The sequence below is a fragment of the Neoarius graeffei genome, chromosome 2, assembly GCF_027579695.1.
Source record: "Neoarius graeffei isolate fNeoGra1 chromosome 2, fNeoGra1.pri, whole genome shotgun sequence".
In the NCBI taxonomy this organism is placed as follows: Eukaryota; Metazoa; Chordata; class Actinopteri; order Siluriformes; family Ariidae; genus Neoarius; species Neoarius graeffei.
Window position 1 is genome coordinate 88952996 of NC_083570.1, and position 18718 is coordinate 88971713.

The 18718-nt window shown below is 40.5% G+C and overlaps 2 protein-coding genes and 1 pseudogene across 2 annotated transcripts in view; all 3 read right to left on the minus strand.

Annotated features, from left to right (window-relative positions):
• The window catches only part of LOC132882001 (protocadherin gamma-A10-like), a 180925-nt gene extending 178045 nt beyond the window's left edge, over positions 1-2880 (minus strand). The window contains exon 1 of the mRNA XM_060915160.1: positions 421-2880. Coding sequence (XP_060771143.1) covers positions 421-2856 — 2436 coding nt within the window. The 5' untranslated portion in view covers positions 2857-2880. The remainder of the gene's footprint in view (positions 1-420) is intronic.
• An 835-nt stretch (positions 2881-3715) lies between these two features.
• On the minus strand, positions 3716-8537 carry LOC132870092 (protocadherin beta-11-like). The gene is made up of 4 exons (XM_060903645.1): positions 8433-8537; positions 7689-8315; positions 3784-5865; positions 3716-3727 (listed from the first exon to the last, which is right to left on the minus strand). The coding sequence occupies exons 1-4, from the start codon at positions 8535-8537 to the stop codon at positions 3716-3718; spliced, it is 2826 nt and encodes a 941-aa protein (XP_060759628.1).
• A 1809-nt stretch (positions 8538-10346) lies between these two features.
• LOC132870102 (protocadherin gamma-A6-like) lies at positions 10347-16067 on the minus strand (annotated as a pseudogene).
• Positions 16068-18718: the final 2651 nt, after the last annotated feature.

An 18718-nucleotide genomic window follows, 5' to 3' on the forward strand; every position in this document is an offset into this window, starting at 1 on the left:
TGGAACATCTGCTTTATTTTATTTTCCTGCAAAAAAATACACTATTCAATATACGAAAAAAATTATAATAAAATAAAACTGAAAATAACACTGATTTAAATACTCCATTAATAGTAAAAACTATCAAGAGAAGTTATACAAAGACAAGAAATAGTAGTATGTTTTTTCTGGCATGAAAAATCTTTATTTCAGCACCGTGGTCAGCTACACACAAACTCCCTTACATCCAAGGGAGCCATAAACTCCCTTTTAACTTCTTGATAAAATATGCTGACTACGACGATTGCGATTTTTTTTTTACAAAATATGCTGAATGACAAACGCTGATTCCTGTCAAAATGATAAACCAACATAAATCATAAGCACTCAATGAGCAAAATAATATAAAAAGGAAAATGAAGATTGACAAATGAAGCTCACCTCATCAGGCTTCTCACTGGTTAGATTCTCCCTCTGCGCATGCGTAAGTGTCTGTGTTCCGCTGGAGTCCAGACTAATAATGCTCTCAGTAGGAGGTCTGGCGTATTTCAGATCGCTCTTCCTAGAGTCAGTGGTTCTGTAACCTTCATAATTGTACATGTGCTGTAAAGTTCCTGTTCCTCCGACGTCTGCGTAAAGGGGTGGATAATACGGAATAACTGGCAGATTGGCACCGGATTTATAAAACATCCGCTCACGCCTCCATCTGTAGCATTTCACTGACAGTATAGTTATGATGGAGACGATAAAGAGGAATGAAACCACAGCCAAGGCCAGCACTAGATAAAATGTCAGGTTGTCGTTGTATTCCTTGTCGTGCGTAAAGTCAGTGAACTCGGAGAGCACTTCAGGGAAAGTGTCCGCCACCGCCACGTTCACATTGACTGTAGCTGAACGAGAGGGCTGTCCGTTGTCCTCCACTACAACAGTGAGTTTCTGTTTCACAGCATCTTTATCAGTGACTTGGCGCACGGTTCTTATTTCTCCATTCTGTAAACCCACTTCAAACAGCGCCCTGTCTGTCGCCTTGTGCAGTTTATATGAGAGCCAGGCATTCTGTCCAGAGTCCACATCCACAGCCACCACTTTAGTGACAAGATAGCCCACATCTGCTGAACGAGGCACCATTTCAGCCACCACAGAGCCGCCAGTTTGGACCGGATACAGAATCTGAGGCGCGTTGTCATTCTGGTCCTGAATAATAATCTTCACACTCGCGTTGCTACTGAGAGGCGGGTTGCCTCCGTCCTGCGCTTTGACACGAAAATTAAAATGTTTAATTTGCTCGAAATCAAAAGAGCGCACTGCGTGAATAACGCCACTATCAGCACTGACGGACACGTAAGAGGAAACAGACACTCCGTTAACCGAAGACTCCTCCAGCATGTAAGAAACACGAGCATTCTGTTTCGAGTCTGCATCTCTGGCTTTGACTGTGAATATGGAGAGACCTGGTGTGTTATTTTCTGTAATAGAGGCCTCATAAGAGCTCTTCTCAAAGAGAGGCGCGTTGTCATTGATATCCGATATCTGTAAAGAGAGAGTGACGCTGCTCGAGAGCGACGGAGTTCCTTCATCAGCGCACATTACAATAATTTTATACCCAGACTCTGTCTCTCTGTCTAAATCACTATCTGTTACCAAACTGAAGACATTATTCGATGTAAATTTAAGTACAAAAGGAACATTTTGATTGATTGTGCACTGTACTCTTCCATTTTCATTAAAATCCACGTCCTGAACATTAATTATTGCAGTGACCGTCCCTATTTTTGAGTTTTCATCAATTTCACCAGATTTTGACATAATATTTATCAAAGGTTCATTATCATTTACGTCAATCATTTCTACAATTACTTTGCATGTATCAAAATGTCCACCTTGATCTCTTGCCACCACATCAATCTCATACGACTTTATTTTCTCAAAATCCGTGTCACCGATTACTTTCATCAGTCCATCAGTGTGGTTTATTTCAAAAATATTTGCAGCGCCCAGGCTGTTTGACAAATTATACCTGATTAATGCATTTTGTCCTTCATCGGCATCGACTGCACTTACTGTAGTCAAAATTGTTCCCTTTGGAGCATGTTCTCTGATACTCGTTTTATACACGGACTGGACGCAAACTGGTGCGTTATCATTCGCGTCTAATACACTAATTTGTATTTGGACTGTACCAGACATTTGTGGCTCGCCTCCGTCCATAGCAGATAACACTAGTGAAATATGATCTTGTTTCTCTCGATCCAGTGGCTTTTCAAGCACCATCTCAACATTCGTGCTCCCACCCAGGCTATGCATTTTATGGACGAAATTGTCTGTTGGCTTTAAGGTATACATTTGAAGCCCATTGATGCCAACATCATTATCAACGGCCTTCTCTAAAACAAACTTTGCTCCAGTAAGTGATGCCTCACTTATTTCAAATTTGATTTCATTCTGACTGAAAAGTGGAGGATTATCATTTATATCGTTAACTTCTACCGTAACACTAAAAAACTCGATCGGATTGTCTAAAATGATTTGGAAATGCAGAGCACAAGGCGTTGTCTGTCCGCACAAAGCCTCCCGGTCGATTCTCTCTTTGATAAGCAACACTCCCCTTTCTTTATTCAGCTCGATGAATCCAGCGTTATCTCCGGTATAAATTCGAGCTTTACCTGATTTCAGTCTCTTCAACTCCAAACCCAAATCTTGAGCAATGTTACCGACTAAAGAGCCTCTCGGCATTTCTTCAGGAATTGAATAACTGACCTGTCCGTGCACTGCACTGAGAGAGAGGAGCGAAATAAACAGCAATACTCGCTGCGCCATTGTTCTGTCCGACATTTTCCTTGGAGATATGACATATATTAAAAGGTAAGGTAAATCCATCAATATAGTCCAATGTTCAGACAGAGTGTTCCTATATGTCCAGAGCTGCAGCAGAACTCACAAACGCACAAATTAAAAAACAAACAAACAAACAAACAAACAAACAAACAAACAAACAAACAAACAACAACAAGGCCCCCAAAATGCTTTATCCAATTTCGTGTCTTTCTTCTCCGACTAGTCGATGAGATCTGCTCACGTCTCTTTACACTAGTAAGAATCTGGTCTCACACGGCATCCCACTGACCAACAGCGGCACTCTCTGTACAATATACTGAACTACACAAATGAATTAAACATACAAATGCAGCATTTTAACCAATAAAATAAAACGCTAGAAAGAATACAAACAAACAAACGAATGAATGAATGAATAATCCAAGTGCGTAAAGCTGTGTCATTGCAACATGTTATGCTTCCTGTGCCGACAAAAATCACAAAATCACTATCACGACACTGTAAAATGCATCCGAGGATGAATAAAAGACAAACGGAATGCTTTCATTAAATTCACATTTCACCATGTCTTCTGATCACATATTACACTGGATAAGTAAACTCAGTTATTTCAAATTTCATCGAACTCTTGGGAAAAAAAAATCTCACCTGATGCTCAGAATCACTCGTCAGATTTTCCCTCTTCGCACGGGTCAGTGTCTGTGTCCCACTGGCGTCCAGACTAATGATGCTCTCAGTAGGAGGTCTGGCGTATTTCACATCACTCTTTCTAGAGTCAGTGGTTCTGTAACCTTCATAATTGTACATGTGCTGTAAAGTTCCTGTTCCTCCTACGTCTGCGTAAAGGGGTGGATAATACGGAATAACTGGCAGATTGGCACCGGATTTATAAAACATCCGCTCACGCCTCCATCTGTAGCATTTCACTGACAGTATAGTTATGATGGAGACGATAAAGAGAAATGAAACCACAGCCAAGGCCAGCACTAGATAAAATGTCAGGTTGTCGTTGTATTCCTTGTGCGTAAAGTCAGTGAACTCGGAGAGCACTTCAGGGAAAGTGTCCGCCACTGCCACGTTCACATTGACTGTAGCTGAACGAGAGGGCTGTCCGTTGTCCTCCACTACAACAGTGAGTTTCTGTTTCACAGCATCTTTATCAGTGACTTGGCGCACGGTTCTTATTTCTCCATTCTGTAAGCCTACTTCAAACAGCGCCCTGTCTGTCGCCTTGTGCAGTTTATATGAGAGCCAGGCATTCTGTCCAGAGTCCACATCCACAGCCACCACTTTAGTGACAAGATAGCCCACATCTGCTGAACGAGGCACCATTTCAGCCACCACAGAGCCACCAGTTTGGACCGGATACAGAATCTGAGGCGCGTTGTCATTCTGGTCTTGGATTAGAACATGAATCGTGGCATTGCTAGTTAAAGGAGGGGAACCGCCATCTTGAGCTGTAATGTAGAACGTGAGGCGTTTCACTTGTTCATAATCGAATGAGTGCAGTGCGTGTAATACCCCGGTTTCCGCGTTAATGGATACTAAAGAGGATACCGACGTTCCACCGATTTCTTGCTCGACTAGAAAATAGGAAACTCTAGCGTTCTGATGCCAATCTGAGTCTCTCGCACTTACAGTATAAAGAGACAACCCAGGAGAGTTATTCTCAGGAACATAAACGGAGTATGTTTGCATATCAAACGACGGGGCATTATCATTAACATCAGAGATGATGAGACGTAAAGTGGCAGAGCCTGAGAGAGGAGGCGAGCCAGAATCGGTGGCTGTTAGGGTAATGTTATATTCTGGGATAGTTTCACGATCAAAATAGGCATCACTGATTAAATTATAATAGTCTGTTATTGAAGAACGTATTTCAAAAGGCATCCCTTTATTTACTACACACTTCACTAGTCCGTTAACATCTGAATCGTAGTCTTTAATTTTGATAACTGCTACAGTAGTTCCGGGAGGAGCATCCTCTGATACAAAACTGCTGAATGACATGATAGTAATTATTGGTGCATTGTCATTGACATCCATTACCTCGATTATTATCTTACAGGAGTCAGTTAACCCTCCTTGATCTTTGGCCTCGACTCTAATTTCATATTTTTTGTCTTTTTCATAGTCCACCTGGCCTAGAACGGAAACTATTCCTGAGTCTTCATCAATATTGAAAACGTCTGCAACATTTCCTTTAAGTTTAGAAAAATAAAACATAATCTCGCCATTTGACCCGCTGTCAGCGTCGGTTGCATTAACTTTTGTTATATATGTCCCCTTTGAGGCGTTCTCGACCACTGAAGCTCTGTACACTGTCTGATTAAAAACGGGGGCGTTGTCATTTACATCTAATACTGTAACATCTATATTAACAGTGCCAGACCTCTGTGGGTTTCCACCATCAACAGCAACCAGCTTTAAAGAGAGTTTTGGCTGCTCTTCTCGGTCCAAAGCTTTCTGCATCACCATTTCTGCGTATTTACTGCCATCCGGATTGGTATGTTCCTTTAAAACAAAATAATCATTTGGGGTGAGAAAATAACTCTGTAGAGTATTCTGTTCTACATCAGGATCATCTGCACTCTCCAGAACAAAGCGCGATCCTATAAGGGCAGATTCACTGATTTCAAATTTTAAATGCTCCTTCTGAAATGTCGGCGGGTGGTCATTCACATCAATGACCTCGACAGTAACACGATGCAGTTCAATCGGATTGTCGAGAATTATCTCGAAACTGAAGCTGCAGGGTGTGATGTCGCCACAAAGCTCTTCTCTGTCTATTCTCTCCTTCACGACTAGAGTTCCTTTGTCTGGTTTTAGCTCTGAATACTGCATGCTTTCTCCGGTCGCGATGCGGGCTCGTCCCGTTTGCAGCCTTTTTAAATCCAGTCCTAGATCTTGTGCTACGTTACCAATCAGAGAGCCTTTCTTCGTTTCCTCCGGAATAGAGTAACGAATTTGTCCAGTAACAAAAGAGCAAGACAAAATGAACAAAAACGCGTTCATCCCAGAGCCACAATGACTAGATGTCATGAAAAGTGGCTGAAAAGCCATGATGAAAATCCAGAAAAAGGGAAGATGTTAGTCAATGTACAAAATCCAAAATATTTTCTTGTGGATATTCCTAGATTCTATATGCTTTTAGATTTTGACTTATAACTGTCTCCATCTGCTCTGTACTGATCTTCTGCATACAAAAAAAGCAAGTCTGACATACACAGAGTCACAGGTGTGGCTTACAGACTGACGTCACGATAAAACTAATCTAGATCAACAGCGGCACTCAGAGTGCAAAGGCAGAACATATGGCTGTAAAGAAAGTAAGTGAACCTCCTCAGAAATGTGTAATACAATATTAACACTCTAAGATTTTCCATGTTATCACGAATACTGTCGATACCAATTTATTAAATCATCAGCACTGCCAGTACAAGTGAAGGACTGCTAAATCTAGAATGTACTATACTAATAACAGGAAGTTCTTCCCTCAGTCTCAGGATATACCAAGTACTTTCAGTCATCATCAGCAACCGTTATAGACTGAAATATAATGCACTGTACACTCTAAAAAATAAAGGTGCTTCAGTGGTTCTTCAAATCTCTGGATGGTTCCATGGAGAGTCAAAACTCTGTGATGAACCATTACATTATGCGAAAGGTTCTTCACATTGGAAATGGTTCTTCAGAGCCTGGCATTCTCTTACCATTTGCTGGTCAATGCACATAGGCTATGTTTACACAAATCTGTCTTCACTGCTCAAACAAATGGTTTAAATGGTTCTTTAAAGAACTGTTGCATGAACGGTTCTTTGAAGCCCTGAAAAAGGTTCTTCTATGGCATCGCCCTGAAGAACCGGTACTGGCCCCATTATTTTTTAGAGTGTAACGAATTTCTGTCACTGCTGCAAGAAAATACTGTTGTCCATACCAGTATAGTACTGTAAATGCATTTTCAAATTTATACTGCAGTCCGTGTGGTCTTCTGAGAAAATATTTACAGTTCCATCAGCTTATACTGTGTAAATCCTTATTGTATAAATATTGTAGCATAACTGTGACTAAATTGTAGTTATATAGTAAAACAGAGTATCACTACTTTACCGGAAAACTAGGTATTTACGAAAGCAAAGTTTGAACAAAAAGTATCCGTGGCAACAAATAAACAAACATTGAATGTCCTCTATAAAATATTCTCCTCTCACCCTGATGCCTTTAGGCCAACGGCCTGTAAGTTGTCAGCCTCTTTATGAATGCTCTCCATACTGTTCTATCCTCAGCCATCTTCTTGACTGCTTGGAAGTCTGGTTCTTATCTTCTGGTTATCTCAGTGATCTGATCCAGCCACCTTTTTCTTGGTCTACCTGCTGGCCTTTTCTTTTTGGGTGTCCAGTTAAAGATTCTCTTTACATCTCTGTCCTCTGGCATCCTGTGCAGGTGTCCAAACCACCTCAGTTGATTTCTTTCAACTAATGCCAGTATGGACTCAACAGACAGTGTTTGGCGGATGACTTCGTTTCTGATTCTGTCTTCTCTGGTAACCCCAAAGATGAGTCGCAGCACTCTCATCTCAGTGGCTTGTACCCTACTTTTCAGTTTTTTAGTTAGAGTCCAAACTTCGCTCCCATACAGAAGGAATGGTCTTAAAATGGTTGTGTATATACAAATTTTCATGTCTTTGGGTATACTCTTCTTCAGGAGAGGATACAGGGCACACAAATTTTTAGTGAATTTTGTGATCCTGTTGTTAATTTCTTCCTCGGTCAAGTTATCCAAAGTCATTTTACTACCTAGGTAGTTAAAACTAGTCGTTTTTTGAGGATGTGGTTATTTATGGAAATGCTGCCTCCACATTGCTTTCGACCCACTCTCATATATTCCGTCTTCTTGTAGCTGAGTTTTAATCCTGCTGTAGTCAGCTCTTGGTCCCACTGGGTCATAACTCTTTGTAGCTTTCGTGTGCTGTTTCTGGTTTGTGCAATGTCATCTGCATACCCAAAACGTTCGATTTCGAAGTCTTTCCTTTCTATATTTTGTATAGTATGGTTAAAGTAGATAATGAACAGAAGTGGAGAGAGAACACTTCCTTGGCATACACTGGTGTTGGTTTCAAAGTAAGTAGTGCCTCCCAGTACAGTACTGCGCTGGTTCTCATATGTGCTTCTTATAGCTTTAAGGAGTCTATTACTAATGCCGGTTTCTCCTATCACTTTCCACATTTTTCCTCTCGGTATGCGATTGAACGCTTTTTCCAAGTCAAGGAAACATATGTGCTGTTCAATGGAGTATTCCCAGCTCTTCTCTAGGAAAATTCTCAGTGCTGCTATCTGATCTACTGGTCCCCTGCCAGGTCTAAAACCACGCTGGCTTTCACTGAGCAGGCTCTCTGCTTTTTGTCTCAGTCTTCTTTCGAGAATTCTTTCATATAGTTTGCCAATGTGGCTCATGAGGGATATACCCCTGTAGTTTTTGCACTCAAGGGGGTCTCCTTTGTTCTTAAAGATGGGACAAATTACAGGCCAGTTCCATTCTGCTGGCACTGTTCCTGATTTCCATGCATGGTTAAAGATGTCTAGTAACATGTATTTCATAGTTTATCCTCCTGCCTTTACCGTTTCAATAGGAATGTCATCAGGCCCTGGGGCTTTGTTGTTCTTTGTAAGTTTTAGAGCTGATTCTACTTCCTCTATTGTTATGGGATCATCCAGTTCTTCCATCATGGCAGTTGTTTCTTCTGAGTACTATCTGTGCCTGTGCCTCTTCTACATCAATGTTCAGCAAGTCTTGGAAGTATTCATTCCATCTGTTTGTGATGTTGCTTTGTCCTGTTATCAGATCACCCTCTCTACTCTTTATGGTGGAATTCTTAGGCTTGTCATTACTCCTATTTCTATAGGCTTTTGACATACTGTATAACAGTTTTTTGGTTCCTTTGCTGTCTTTCTGTAAGTCTTTTCCTATGTTTTCCCACATTTCTTTTTGGGCTTTTCTCTTAGTGCGATTAACACTGTTTCTCTGTTGTATGTACACCGCCCTGCTTTCGGTGTTCATTCTTTCAGCCATTGTTTAAAGCATTTGTTTTTCTCAACTACTTCGGCTTTGACTTCTTCTGTCCACCAACCAGTTCTTTTCTTTTTAGGGTTACCCACAACAGTCATTCCTACTATTTTCTGCTGGATGTCTTGCAGGCAGGTTTTTAGGGAGTTCCAGTGATCGTCCACATCTTCTCCATTAATGTTATTTTTCTCATTTTGCAGTCTTTCTTTGAGGTTTTCTTTAACACTTGCTAGGTTTTCAGTTTTGACTCTTTTCCTCACTACTTTCTTTTCTGGTTTTGGTAGATGTATTTTCATTTTTCCTCTCATCAGTCTGTGATCTGAGTCAAGTGATACAGAGGGGAAAGCTTTCACATCTCTGATAATAGATTTCTTATTTGTAAGTATGAAGTCTATTTGTGACTTCTGATCATATTGATTAGTATGAGAGTTATATCTGTACCATGTATCTTGGTGGCTTTCTTGATGATCAAAGTATGTGTTCATCATGGCAAGGTTATGTCTGAGACAAAAGTCAATGAGCATCTCCCCTTCCTCATTTCTCTCTCTCACTCCAAACTTGCCAATCACTCCTCTGCATCGCTGCAAACATGGCAATTCAGGTCTCCCATGACAATAATGTTACTTTCATTTGGCAAACTATCAAAAGTGTCTTCAAGTTGCTCAAAGAAGTGTACTTTTTCTTCCTGTGGTCTGCCTTGTTGTGGCGCATATGCCTGGACAAGTGATGTTTTATGAATCTATTTTCAGTGTTACTGCAATAATTCTGTTACTCACATATTCCACTTTCTCTATGTATTTTGAGAATTCTGGATCCAGGAAGAGTGCTACTCCATGTCTAGTATCTTTTTCACTGCCAGAATACACTAGTTCATAACCATTGTGCACAGTTTTTCTTCCATTTCTTTTCAGACGTGTTTCAGCAACTCCTAGCACTTTAACTTTACGTTCAGCCATTAGTTCAACAATTTCCTCTTTTTTCCTCTTATAGTTCCTGCATTTATTGTGCCGATATATGCATAGTTCATACTCTCAGTCCTTTTCCGTGCGGTCGATTCCGTGGAGTTGTGTCCATTTCCAGGCTTTCTGTGTTTGTCTCGTGCTGGGGCTTAATGTCCTAATTCCTACGGCTATCAGAGCCTGTCTAGGACAGATGAGTCCTATAGAATATTTTATATTCTATAAAATATTCCACTACTAAACTAGCCATAATACAACGTATCCATAATACGTTTTGTGATTAAAAAATGCTGTAACTAATTAAATCTCTCTCTCTCTCTCTCTCTCTCTCTCTCTCTCTCTCTCTCCATCCAATTTTAATGCGCATACAACTCAACATATAGGCGTACTTTACAATCATAAAATAATGTTATAGCATACAGTCATAAAAAGCTCAAACAGCAGAACAACATATCGGGAAAGTAAGACGTTTAAAGCCATTGCGGTTGACAAAAAAAAAAACAAAACGTATTAGCATATTAGCACCATGGAGAGCTCCAGAGAATCGGAGAGAATCAGCTCCTGGGTTAAGAATAGGGACACTGAAAAACTAATGAGGACTGAGCTACAATTTTTTTTTAAATTATGGACAAATTAAATATATTAGAATTTTAACTCACCAAGGTGTTGCTTACTTCAGTGCCATCACTGTACAGTCTCTCCTTTGGATAAGTTTCTGCTCCAGCAAAGTAAACACTCATTAGACTCTGACTGTCTGGTCTGAAAAGTTTAGCATTTTCTTTCCTGGAATCAGTGGTTCTGTAGATTTTGTAATTATAAACATGCTGATGAGTTCCAGTGCCTACAGAATAAGCATAACGTGGTGGATAATACGGAATAACCGGAAGATGGGTCTGTAAATACATCAGTAGATTTTCACTGATATTGTTACTGGTAAACAGGTTATGAAAAGAAATGAAACCACAGCCAAGGCCAGCACTAGATAAAATGTCAGGTTGTCGTTGTATTCCTTGTTGTGCGTAAAGTCAGTGGACTTGGAGAGCACTTCAGGGAAAGTGTCCACCACCGCCACGTTCATATTGACTGTAGCTGAATGAGAGGGCTGTCCATTGTCCTCCACTACAACAGTGAGTTTCTGTTTCACAGCATCTTTATCAGTGACTTGGCACACGGTTCTTATTTCTCCATTCTGTAAGCCCACTTCAAACAGTACCCTGTCTGTCACTTTGTGCAGTTTATATGAGAGCCAGGCATTCTGTCCAGAGTCCACATCCACAGCCACCACTTTAGTGACAAAATAGCCCACATCTGCTGAACAAGGCACCATTTCAGCCACCACAGAGCCACCAGTTTGCACTGGACACAGAATCTGAGGCGCGTTGTCATTCTGGTCCTCAACTCTTACGAAGATTGTTGCATTGCTGCTGAGAGGAGGAGAGCCCCCACCCTGAGCCTACACCTGTATTTGAAACTTTTTAATCTGCTTGTAGTCAAATTAATGGACACCATAAAGTATCCAAGTGTCTGCATTAATAGAGGTATATGCTGACATAGACAAGCTGCTGATTTCACTATCTCCAAGTAAGCAATGTGTGTGTTTTGTCCTTTATCAGCATCGCTTGCTTGGACTGTTATGACTTATAAGCCCGGAGAGTTATTTTCTACAATTTGTGTTTGATATTTGTTTTATTAAAAGACAGTGTATTATATCAGTGATTTCTAATACAATGGTTTTCTCCTTAGATAAAGGTGGATTGTCCTCGTCAGAGGCAGTTCGTGTCAAATTGAAAATAGATTTTTTTTCTCTATCTAAAGCTCAATCGGTCACCAAAGTATAATATTTCTGCAGTGAGTGTTTTATTGTAAATGGCACATTTTGGTTAACATTCAAATGAACCTTCCTGTTTTGTTTTTACCAGAGTCTAAGTCCTGTACACTGATGAAGGCCACAATCTTCTTTAGAAGGATGTCAAAGCAATGACAGGGTGATTATGGTTCACATCTAAAGCATCTATAACCAGTTTACTCGTGCCTGCCAGACCTCTGTGATCTTTAGCCTGCAAAATAATTTTGTAATGCTGTAATACTTCATAGTCCAGATTACCAGACAGTCTTACTTCACCATTTTTCACATTTATGATAAAAACCTGGTGTGCTTCATTCGTAAATATAATGCACATACAGAGCCACTTTTCAAAAAAAAAATTAAAGATATTGAAAATAGAAGATACAACCCCAATTCCAAAAAAGTTGGGACAAAGTACAAATTGTAAATAAAAATGGAATGCAATGATGTGGAAGTTTCAAAATTCCATATTTCATTCAGAATAGAACATAGATGACATATCAAATGTTTAAACTGAGAAAATGTATCATTTAAAGAGAAAAATTAGGTGATTTTAAATTTCATGACAACAACACATTTCAAAAAAGTTGAGACAAGGCCATGTTTGCCACTGTGAGACATCCCCTTTTCTCTTTACAACAGTCTGTAAACATCTGGGGACTGAGGAGACAAGTTGCTCAAGTTTAGGGATAGGAATGTTAACCCATTCTTGTCTAATGTAGGATTCTAGTTGCTCAACTGTCTTAGGTCTTTTTTGTCATATCTTCCATTTTATGATGCGCCAAATGTTTTCTATTGGTGAAAGATCTGGACTGCAGGCTGGCCAGTTCAGTACCCGGACCCTTCTTCTACGCAGCCATGATGCTGTAATTGATGCAGTATGTGGTTTGGCCTTGTCATGTTGGAAAATGCAAGGTCTTCCCTGAAAGAGACATCGTCTGGATGGGAGCATATGTTGCTCTAGAACCTGGATATACCTTTCAGCATTGATGGTGTCTTTCCAGATGTGTAAGCTGCCCATGCCACACGCACTAATGCAACCCCATACCATCAGAGATGCAGGTTTCTAAACTGTGCGCTGATAACAACTTGGGTCGTCCTTCTCCTCTTTAGTCCGAATGACATGGTGTCCCTGATTTCCATAAAGAACTTCAAATTTTGATTCGTCTGACCACAGAACAGTTTTCCACTTTGCCACAGTCCATTTTAAATGAGCCTTGGCCCAGAGAAGACGTCTGCGCTTCTGGATCATGTTTAGATACGGCTTCTTCTTTGAACTATAGAGTTTTAGCTGGCAACGGTGGATGGCACAGTGAAGTGTGTTCACAGATAATGTTCTCTGGAAACATTCCTGAGCCCATTTTGTGATTTCCAATACAGAAGCATGCCTGTATGTGATGCAGTGCCGTCTAAGGGCCCGAAGATCACGGGCACCCAGTATGGTTTTCTGGCCTTGACCCTTACGCGCAGAGATTCTTCCAGATTCTCTGAATCTTTTGATGATATTACGCACTGTAGATGATATGTTCAAACTCTTTGCAATTTTACACTGTCGAACTCCTTTCTGATATTGCTCCACTATTTGTCGGCGCAGAATTAGGGGGATTGGTGATCCTCTTCCCATCTTTACTTCTGAGAGCCGCTGCCACTCCAAGAAGCTCTTTTTATACCCAGTCATGTTAATGACCTATTGCCAATTGACCTAATGAGTTGCAATTTGGTCCTCCAGCTGTTCCTTTTTTGTACCTTTAACTTTTCCAGCCTCTTATTGCCCCTGTCCTAACTTTTTTGAGATGTGTTGCTGTCAAGAAATTTCAAATGAGCCAATATTTTGCAAGAAATTTCAAAATGTCTCACTTTCGACATTTGATATGTTGTCTATGTTCTATTGTGAATACAATATCAGTTTTTGAGATTTGTAAATTATTGCATTCCGTTTTTATTTACAATTTGTACTTTGTCCCAACTTTTTTGGAATCGGGGTTGTATGTTAAAACTTCAGATACTCAAGCTGTTTTATAAATATGAGCATAAGGGTCTTCCTGCCTATTTACAGGCAATACCTTTACCACAAAATAATGATGTACATGGGTACTTTACCAGGGGTAATCTCAATTTATTTTTGGAGAGAACTGAAAACAAATTGCAGAAAGAAGGACAGGTATATATTTACCCAAAATCATAAATGAAACCCCTGATGTGATTAAAGATAAAGTTTATATTCATGACCTCAAAGATTTTGCTAATTATGCAAAAAAATTACATGATCGTAACATACAAGGAACATTGTAAAATACTGAACTGCTATGTTTGTAAATTATGAAAATTTGAAAGAAAATCTCTGTGTTATTTTTCTGAGATCATTACATCTGCTTTAATGCAGCATGATGTTCATTGTATTGCTGTGATGTCTGGCCATCTGGCTTAATAAAAAATGATAATTATTATTTTTTATTTTATGATATATATACAGTATATTTATGAATATCTTATTTAATTTTTCTTTCTTTACATTGAAAGTATTTTAATTTTTTTGTATACTTACAATGTTTACTGTTAAAGTTACAAGTAATTTATGTAAATTTGTCAAAATTAGCAATGTTGATTCAAGTGTTAAACGAAGGTGTATATAACATTTAATACATATTGTAAAGGTGGTCCCTACTGCAGCGGCTTTTATGAGGCCCATGTAGGGGTCTCCTGACCAGAACATACATGATTCATTGTAAACTATATTTGCTTTCATATTAATTGCTTTGTTGTAATTTTAATATTATGGTCAAATAAACTAAACTAAACTAAACTAAACTAAACTAAACTAAACTAAACTAAACTAAACTAAACTAAACTAAACTAAACTAAACTAAAAGACATACTGGTAAACAAATACATCACTTTCCATTGTGACTTTCATTTAATTTGTTCACGAGTGAGGGTAAGGGGGAGTGGGATTTGAACAGATGGATCGGGGCAGCGTCAGCAGTGATGTGGACGCTAAACCGGTCTGTTGTGGTAAAGAGAGAGCTGAGCCAAAAGGCAAAGCTCTCAATTTACTGGTCCATCTATGTTTCCACTCTCACCTATGGTCACGAGCTATGGGTAGTGACCAAAAGAATGAGATTGTGGATACAAGTGGTAGAAATGAGTTTTCTCTGCAGGGTGGCTGGGCTCTCCCTTAGAGACAGGGTGAGAAGCTTGGTCATTCGGGAAAGACTCAGAGTAGAACTGCTGCTCCTCCACATCGAAAGGAGTCAGTTGAGGTGGTTCAGGCACCTTGTTAGGATGCTCCCTGGATACCTCCCAAGGGAGGTTTTCTGGGCATACCCCACCAGGAGGAGACCCTGGGGCAGACCCAGAACACGCTGGAGAGATTACATCTCTTGGCTGGCCTGGCTGAGAATGCCTTGGCATTCCCATGGAAGAGCTGGTGGAGGTGGCCAGGGAGGGGGAAGTCTGGGCTGCTCTGCTTAGGCTGCTACCCCCGTGACCCAGATCCAGATAAGCGGTAGAAGATGGATGGATGGACTTTCATTCTCATTGGTGGCACTGATTTTAATAATCAGCATACCAGGTCTCTCGGCTGGCCTGGGAACGCCTCAGTGTTCTTCCCGAGGAGCTGGCCGAGGTGTCTGGGGAAAGGGAAGTTTGGGCTTCCATGCTCAGACTGTTGCCTCCGCGAGCCGGCCCCGGATAAGCGGAAGAAGACGAGACGAGACGAGGCGAGACGAGGCATACCAGGTGCTGTATTCTCTGCCACACTCGCTTTATACAAAGGTTCTGTGAAAACAGGCCGGTTGTCATTTGTGCTTTTCATAGTTCCAGACTGCGGTGGGTTTCCACCATTGATAGCTGTTAAAAATACTCACTCTGTTTCTTCTGGTGGAATCTGCAGCACCATTTCTGCATACTTGCTGCCGTCAGCTCAACTGTGCTGCTTCAGTGCAAAATTATCTGTAGGTTTTAAGCTGTAGCTTTCAAGACAATTAAACCAACATCATGGCTTAAATCATTTAAATCATTTAATCATTAAATCATGGCTTTAAATCTAACAATCAGGATCAGTTGATGCATCCAACAAAAAAAAAGTACCTATTGGTGCCGACTTGCTAGTTTCAAGATTAATTTATTTTATGGAAAATGCTGAAAATCTCCAACCTGAAAGTACATGGAGATTTCTGACCACAGATCCCCTCTCTGTCTATACTTTCTTTCACTACCAAATTGCCATTGTTACAGTTTAGCTGCAGGTGCTGCCTACTGTCATCAATAACCAGACACGCCCTGCCCAACCTCTTTACATCAAAGCCCAGATTTTTCACTACATATCCAACAAACAAGCCAGGTTTAATTTCTTTTGGGATGGAATAACGGGTTTGTCTGATCATGGCACCCATCTCATCTCATCTCATTATCTCTAACCACTTTATCCTGTTCTACAGGGTCGCAGGCAAGCTGGAGCCTATCCCAGCTGACTATGGGTGAAAGGTGGGGTACACCCTGGACAAGTCGCCAGGTCATCACAGGGCTGACACATAGACACAGACAGCCATTCACACTCACAATCACACCTACGGTCAATTTAGAGTCACCAGCTAACCTAACCTGCATGTCTTTGGACTGTGGGGGAAACCGGAACACCTGGAGGAAACCCACGCAGACACGGGGAGAACATGCAAACTCCGCACAGAAAGGCCCTCGTCGGCCACGGGGCTCAAACCCAGACCTTCTTGCTGTGAGACGACAGTGCTAACCACTACACCACCGTGCCGCCCATCATGGCACCCATCAGACAAAAAAAAAAAGAAAAATGGTGAACGTTGTTGGCAAATACCAAGACTGCCCTAGTTCCAAGATGCATTCTCCTTCGGCATCCCACATCATATCTACAAATAATGTTTGAGAAACATTTATTTTCAAAACTTACTTACTTACTGCCTGTTATGCCTCCTGGCATTTAGGACAGCAATGAAGGATCTCCACTCCTGGCAATTTTGGGCCATCTTTTGGACACTTCCCCAGATTCATGGTTCACATCTCCTCCTCCACAGTCTGATGCCAGGTGGTGTTGGGTCTTCCTCTTTTTCTTCTACCTTCTGGTGTTCAATGCAGGGCTACTCTAGGGATGCTGTTTGGCTCTCTTCTCATGACGTGCCCTATCCAGTTCCAGTGTAGTCTCATTATGATATTCTCCATGCTCTCTATCTAGCATCTATCGAGTAGCTCTTGATTAGATATGATTTTAGGCCAAAAAATCCTGCATCGTTTCCTCATATTTTTTTGTGTGAAAGACTGAGAGTTGGTTGAGGTCATTGGCAGTCATCCTCCAGCATTCTGATCCATATAGAAGCGTGGACAGGATGCAGCTCTAATACAGCTTAATTTTGGTCTGAGTGCTGTACTGTTGAGACCTACATACACTGTTGAGCATTTTGAAATCATTCCTACCCTTGTTGATTTAATTCTTGATGGCATTATGTGCACCACCATCTATCTAACCGTGCTCCCAAGACAAGTGAATTCCTTTGTTGTTGTAAGATCAATTCCATTCACTTGGATTGGTAAAGGGTTTGGGATGTTAAGTGTCATAACTTCTGTTTTCATCTGGTTTATTGTGAAGCCAATCTGTTGTGCAAAGGAGCTCAGGAGGGATGTTTTCTCTTGCATGTCCTTGTGAGTATGGGAGATCACGGCCAAATCATCCGTAAAATCCAGGTCTTCTAATGATAAGAAGAGGGTCCATCATATGCCTCTTGTTTGTATTTTCAAAAGGTTACACCATAAATCTGACATGATCAGTGTTTAATGCATGCACAATGAGAGTGACTGATTTGTCAAGTCAAGTTTATTTGTATAGAGGCTTTAACAATAGAAATTGTCACAAAGCGGCTTCACAGAAAATTAAAGACTTTAAACATGAGCTAATTTTATCCCTAATTTATCCCCAGTGAGCAAGCCTGTGGTGTACTCAGCATATATCAAGACTTATATGTAGACTCAGCGCACTGTAAAAAATGATTTGATGTTTTTACTTAAAAAAGCTAGTGACCGGGCTGCCTTTAATTGAGTTCATTGAAATTCATATACAGTGGTGCTTGAAAGTTTGTGAATCCTTTAGAATTTTCTATGTTTTTGCATAAATATGACCTAAAACATCATCAGATTTTCACACAAGTCCTAAAAGTAGATAAAGAGAACCCAGTTAAACAAATGAGACAAAAATATTGCACTTGGTAATTTATTTATTGAGGAAAATGATCCAATATTACATATCTGTGAGTGGCAAAAGTATGTGAACCTCTAGGATTAGCAGTTAATTTGAAGGGGAAATTAGAGTCAGGTGTTTTCAATCAATAGGATGACAGTCAGGTGTGAGTGGGCACCCTGCTTTATTTAAAGAACAGGGATCTATCAAAGTCTGATATTCACAACACATGTTTGTTGAAGTGTATCATGGCACAAACAAAGGAGATTTCTGAGGACCTCAGAAAAAGCGTTGTTGATGCTCATCAGGCTGGAAAAGGTTACAAAACCACCTCTAAAGAGTTTGGACTCCACCAATCCACAGTCAGACAGATTGTGTACAAATGGAGAAAATTCAAGACCATTGTTACCCTCCTCAGGAGTGGTCGACCAACAAAGATCACTCCAAGAGCAAGGCGTGTAATAGTCGGCGAGGTCACAAAAGACCCCAGGGTAACTTCAAAGCAACTGAAGGCCTCTCTCACATTGGCTAATGTTAATGCTCATGAGTCCACCATCAGGAGAACACTGAACAACAATGGTGTGCATGGTAGGGTTTGAAGGAAAAAGCCACTGCTCTCCACAAAGAACATTGCTGCTCATTTGCAGTTTGCTAAGGATCACGTGGACAAGCCAGAAGGCTATTGGAAAAATGTTTTGTGGACGGATGAGACCAAAATAGAAATTTATGGTTTAAATGAGAAGTGTTATGTTTGTAGAAAGGAAAACACTGCATTCCAGCATAAGAACTTTATCTAATCTGTGAAACATGGTGGTAGTAGTATCATGGTTTGGG

What these genes read in the sequence shown, in the direction of transcription:
- LOC132870092 (XM_060903645.1), bottom strand. Translation starts at nt 8,537, where the DNA reads ATGGAAGAACTGGATGATCCCATAACAATAGAGGAAGTAGAATCAGCT. An exon ending in ATGACATTCCTATTGAAACG is followed by an intron (nt 8,316 to 8,432) that starts GTAAAGGCAGGA and finishes CCCATCTTTAAG; the next exon opens with AACAAAGGAGACCCCCTTGA. An exon ending in AGAAGACGGAATATATGAGA is followed by an intron (nt 5,866 to 7,688) that starts GTGGGTCGAAAG and finishes ATGGCTTTTCAG; the next exon opens with CCACTTTTCATGACATCTAG.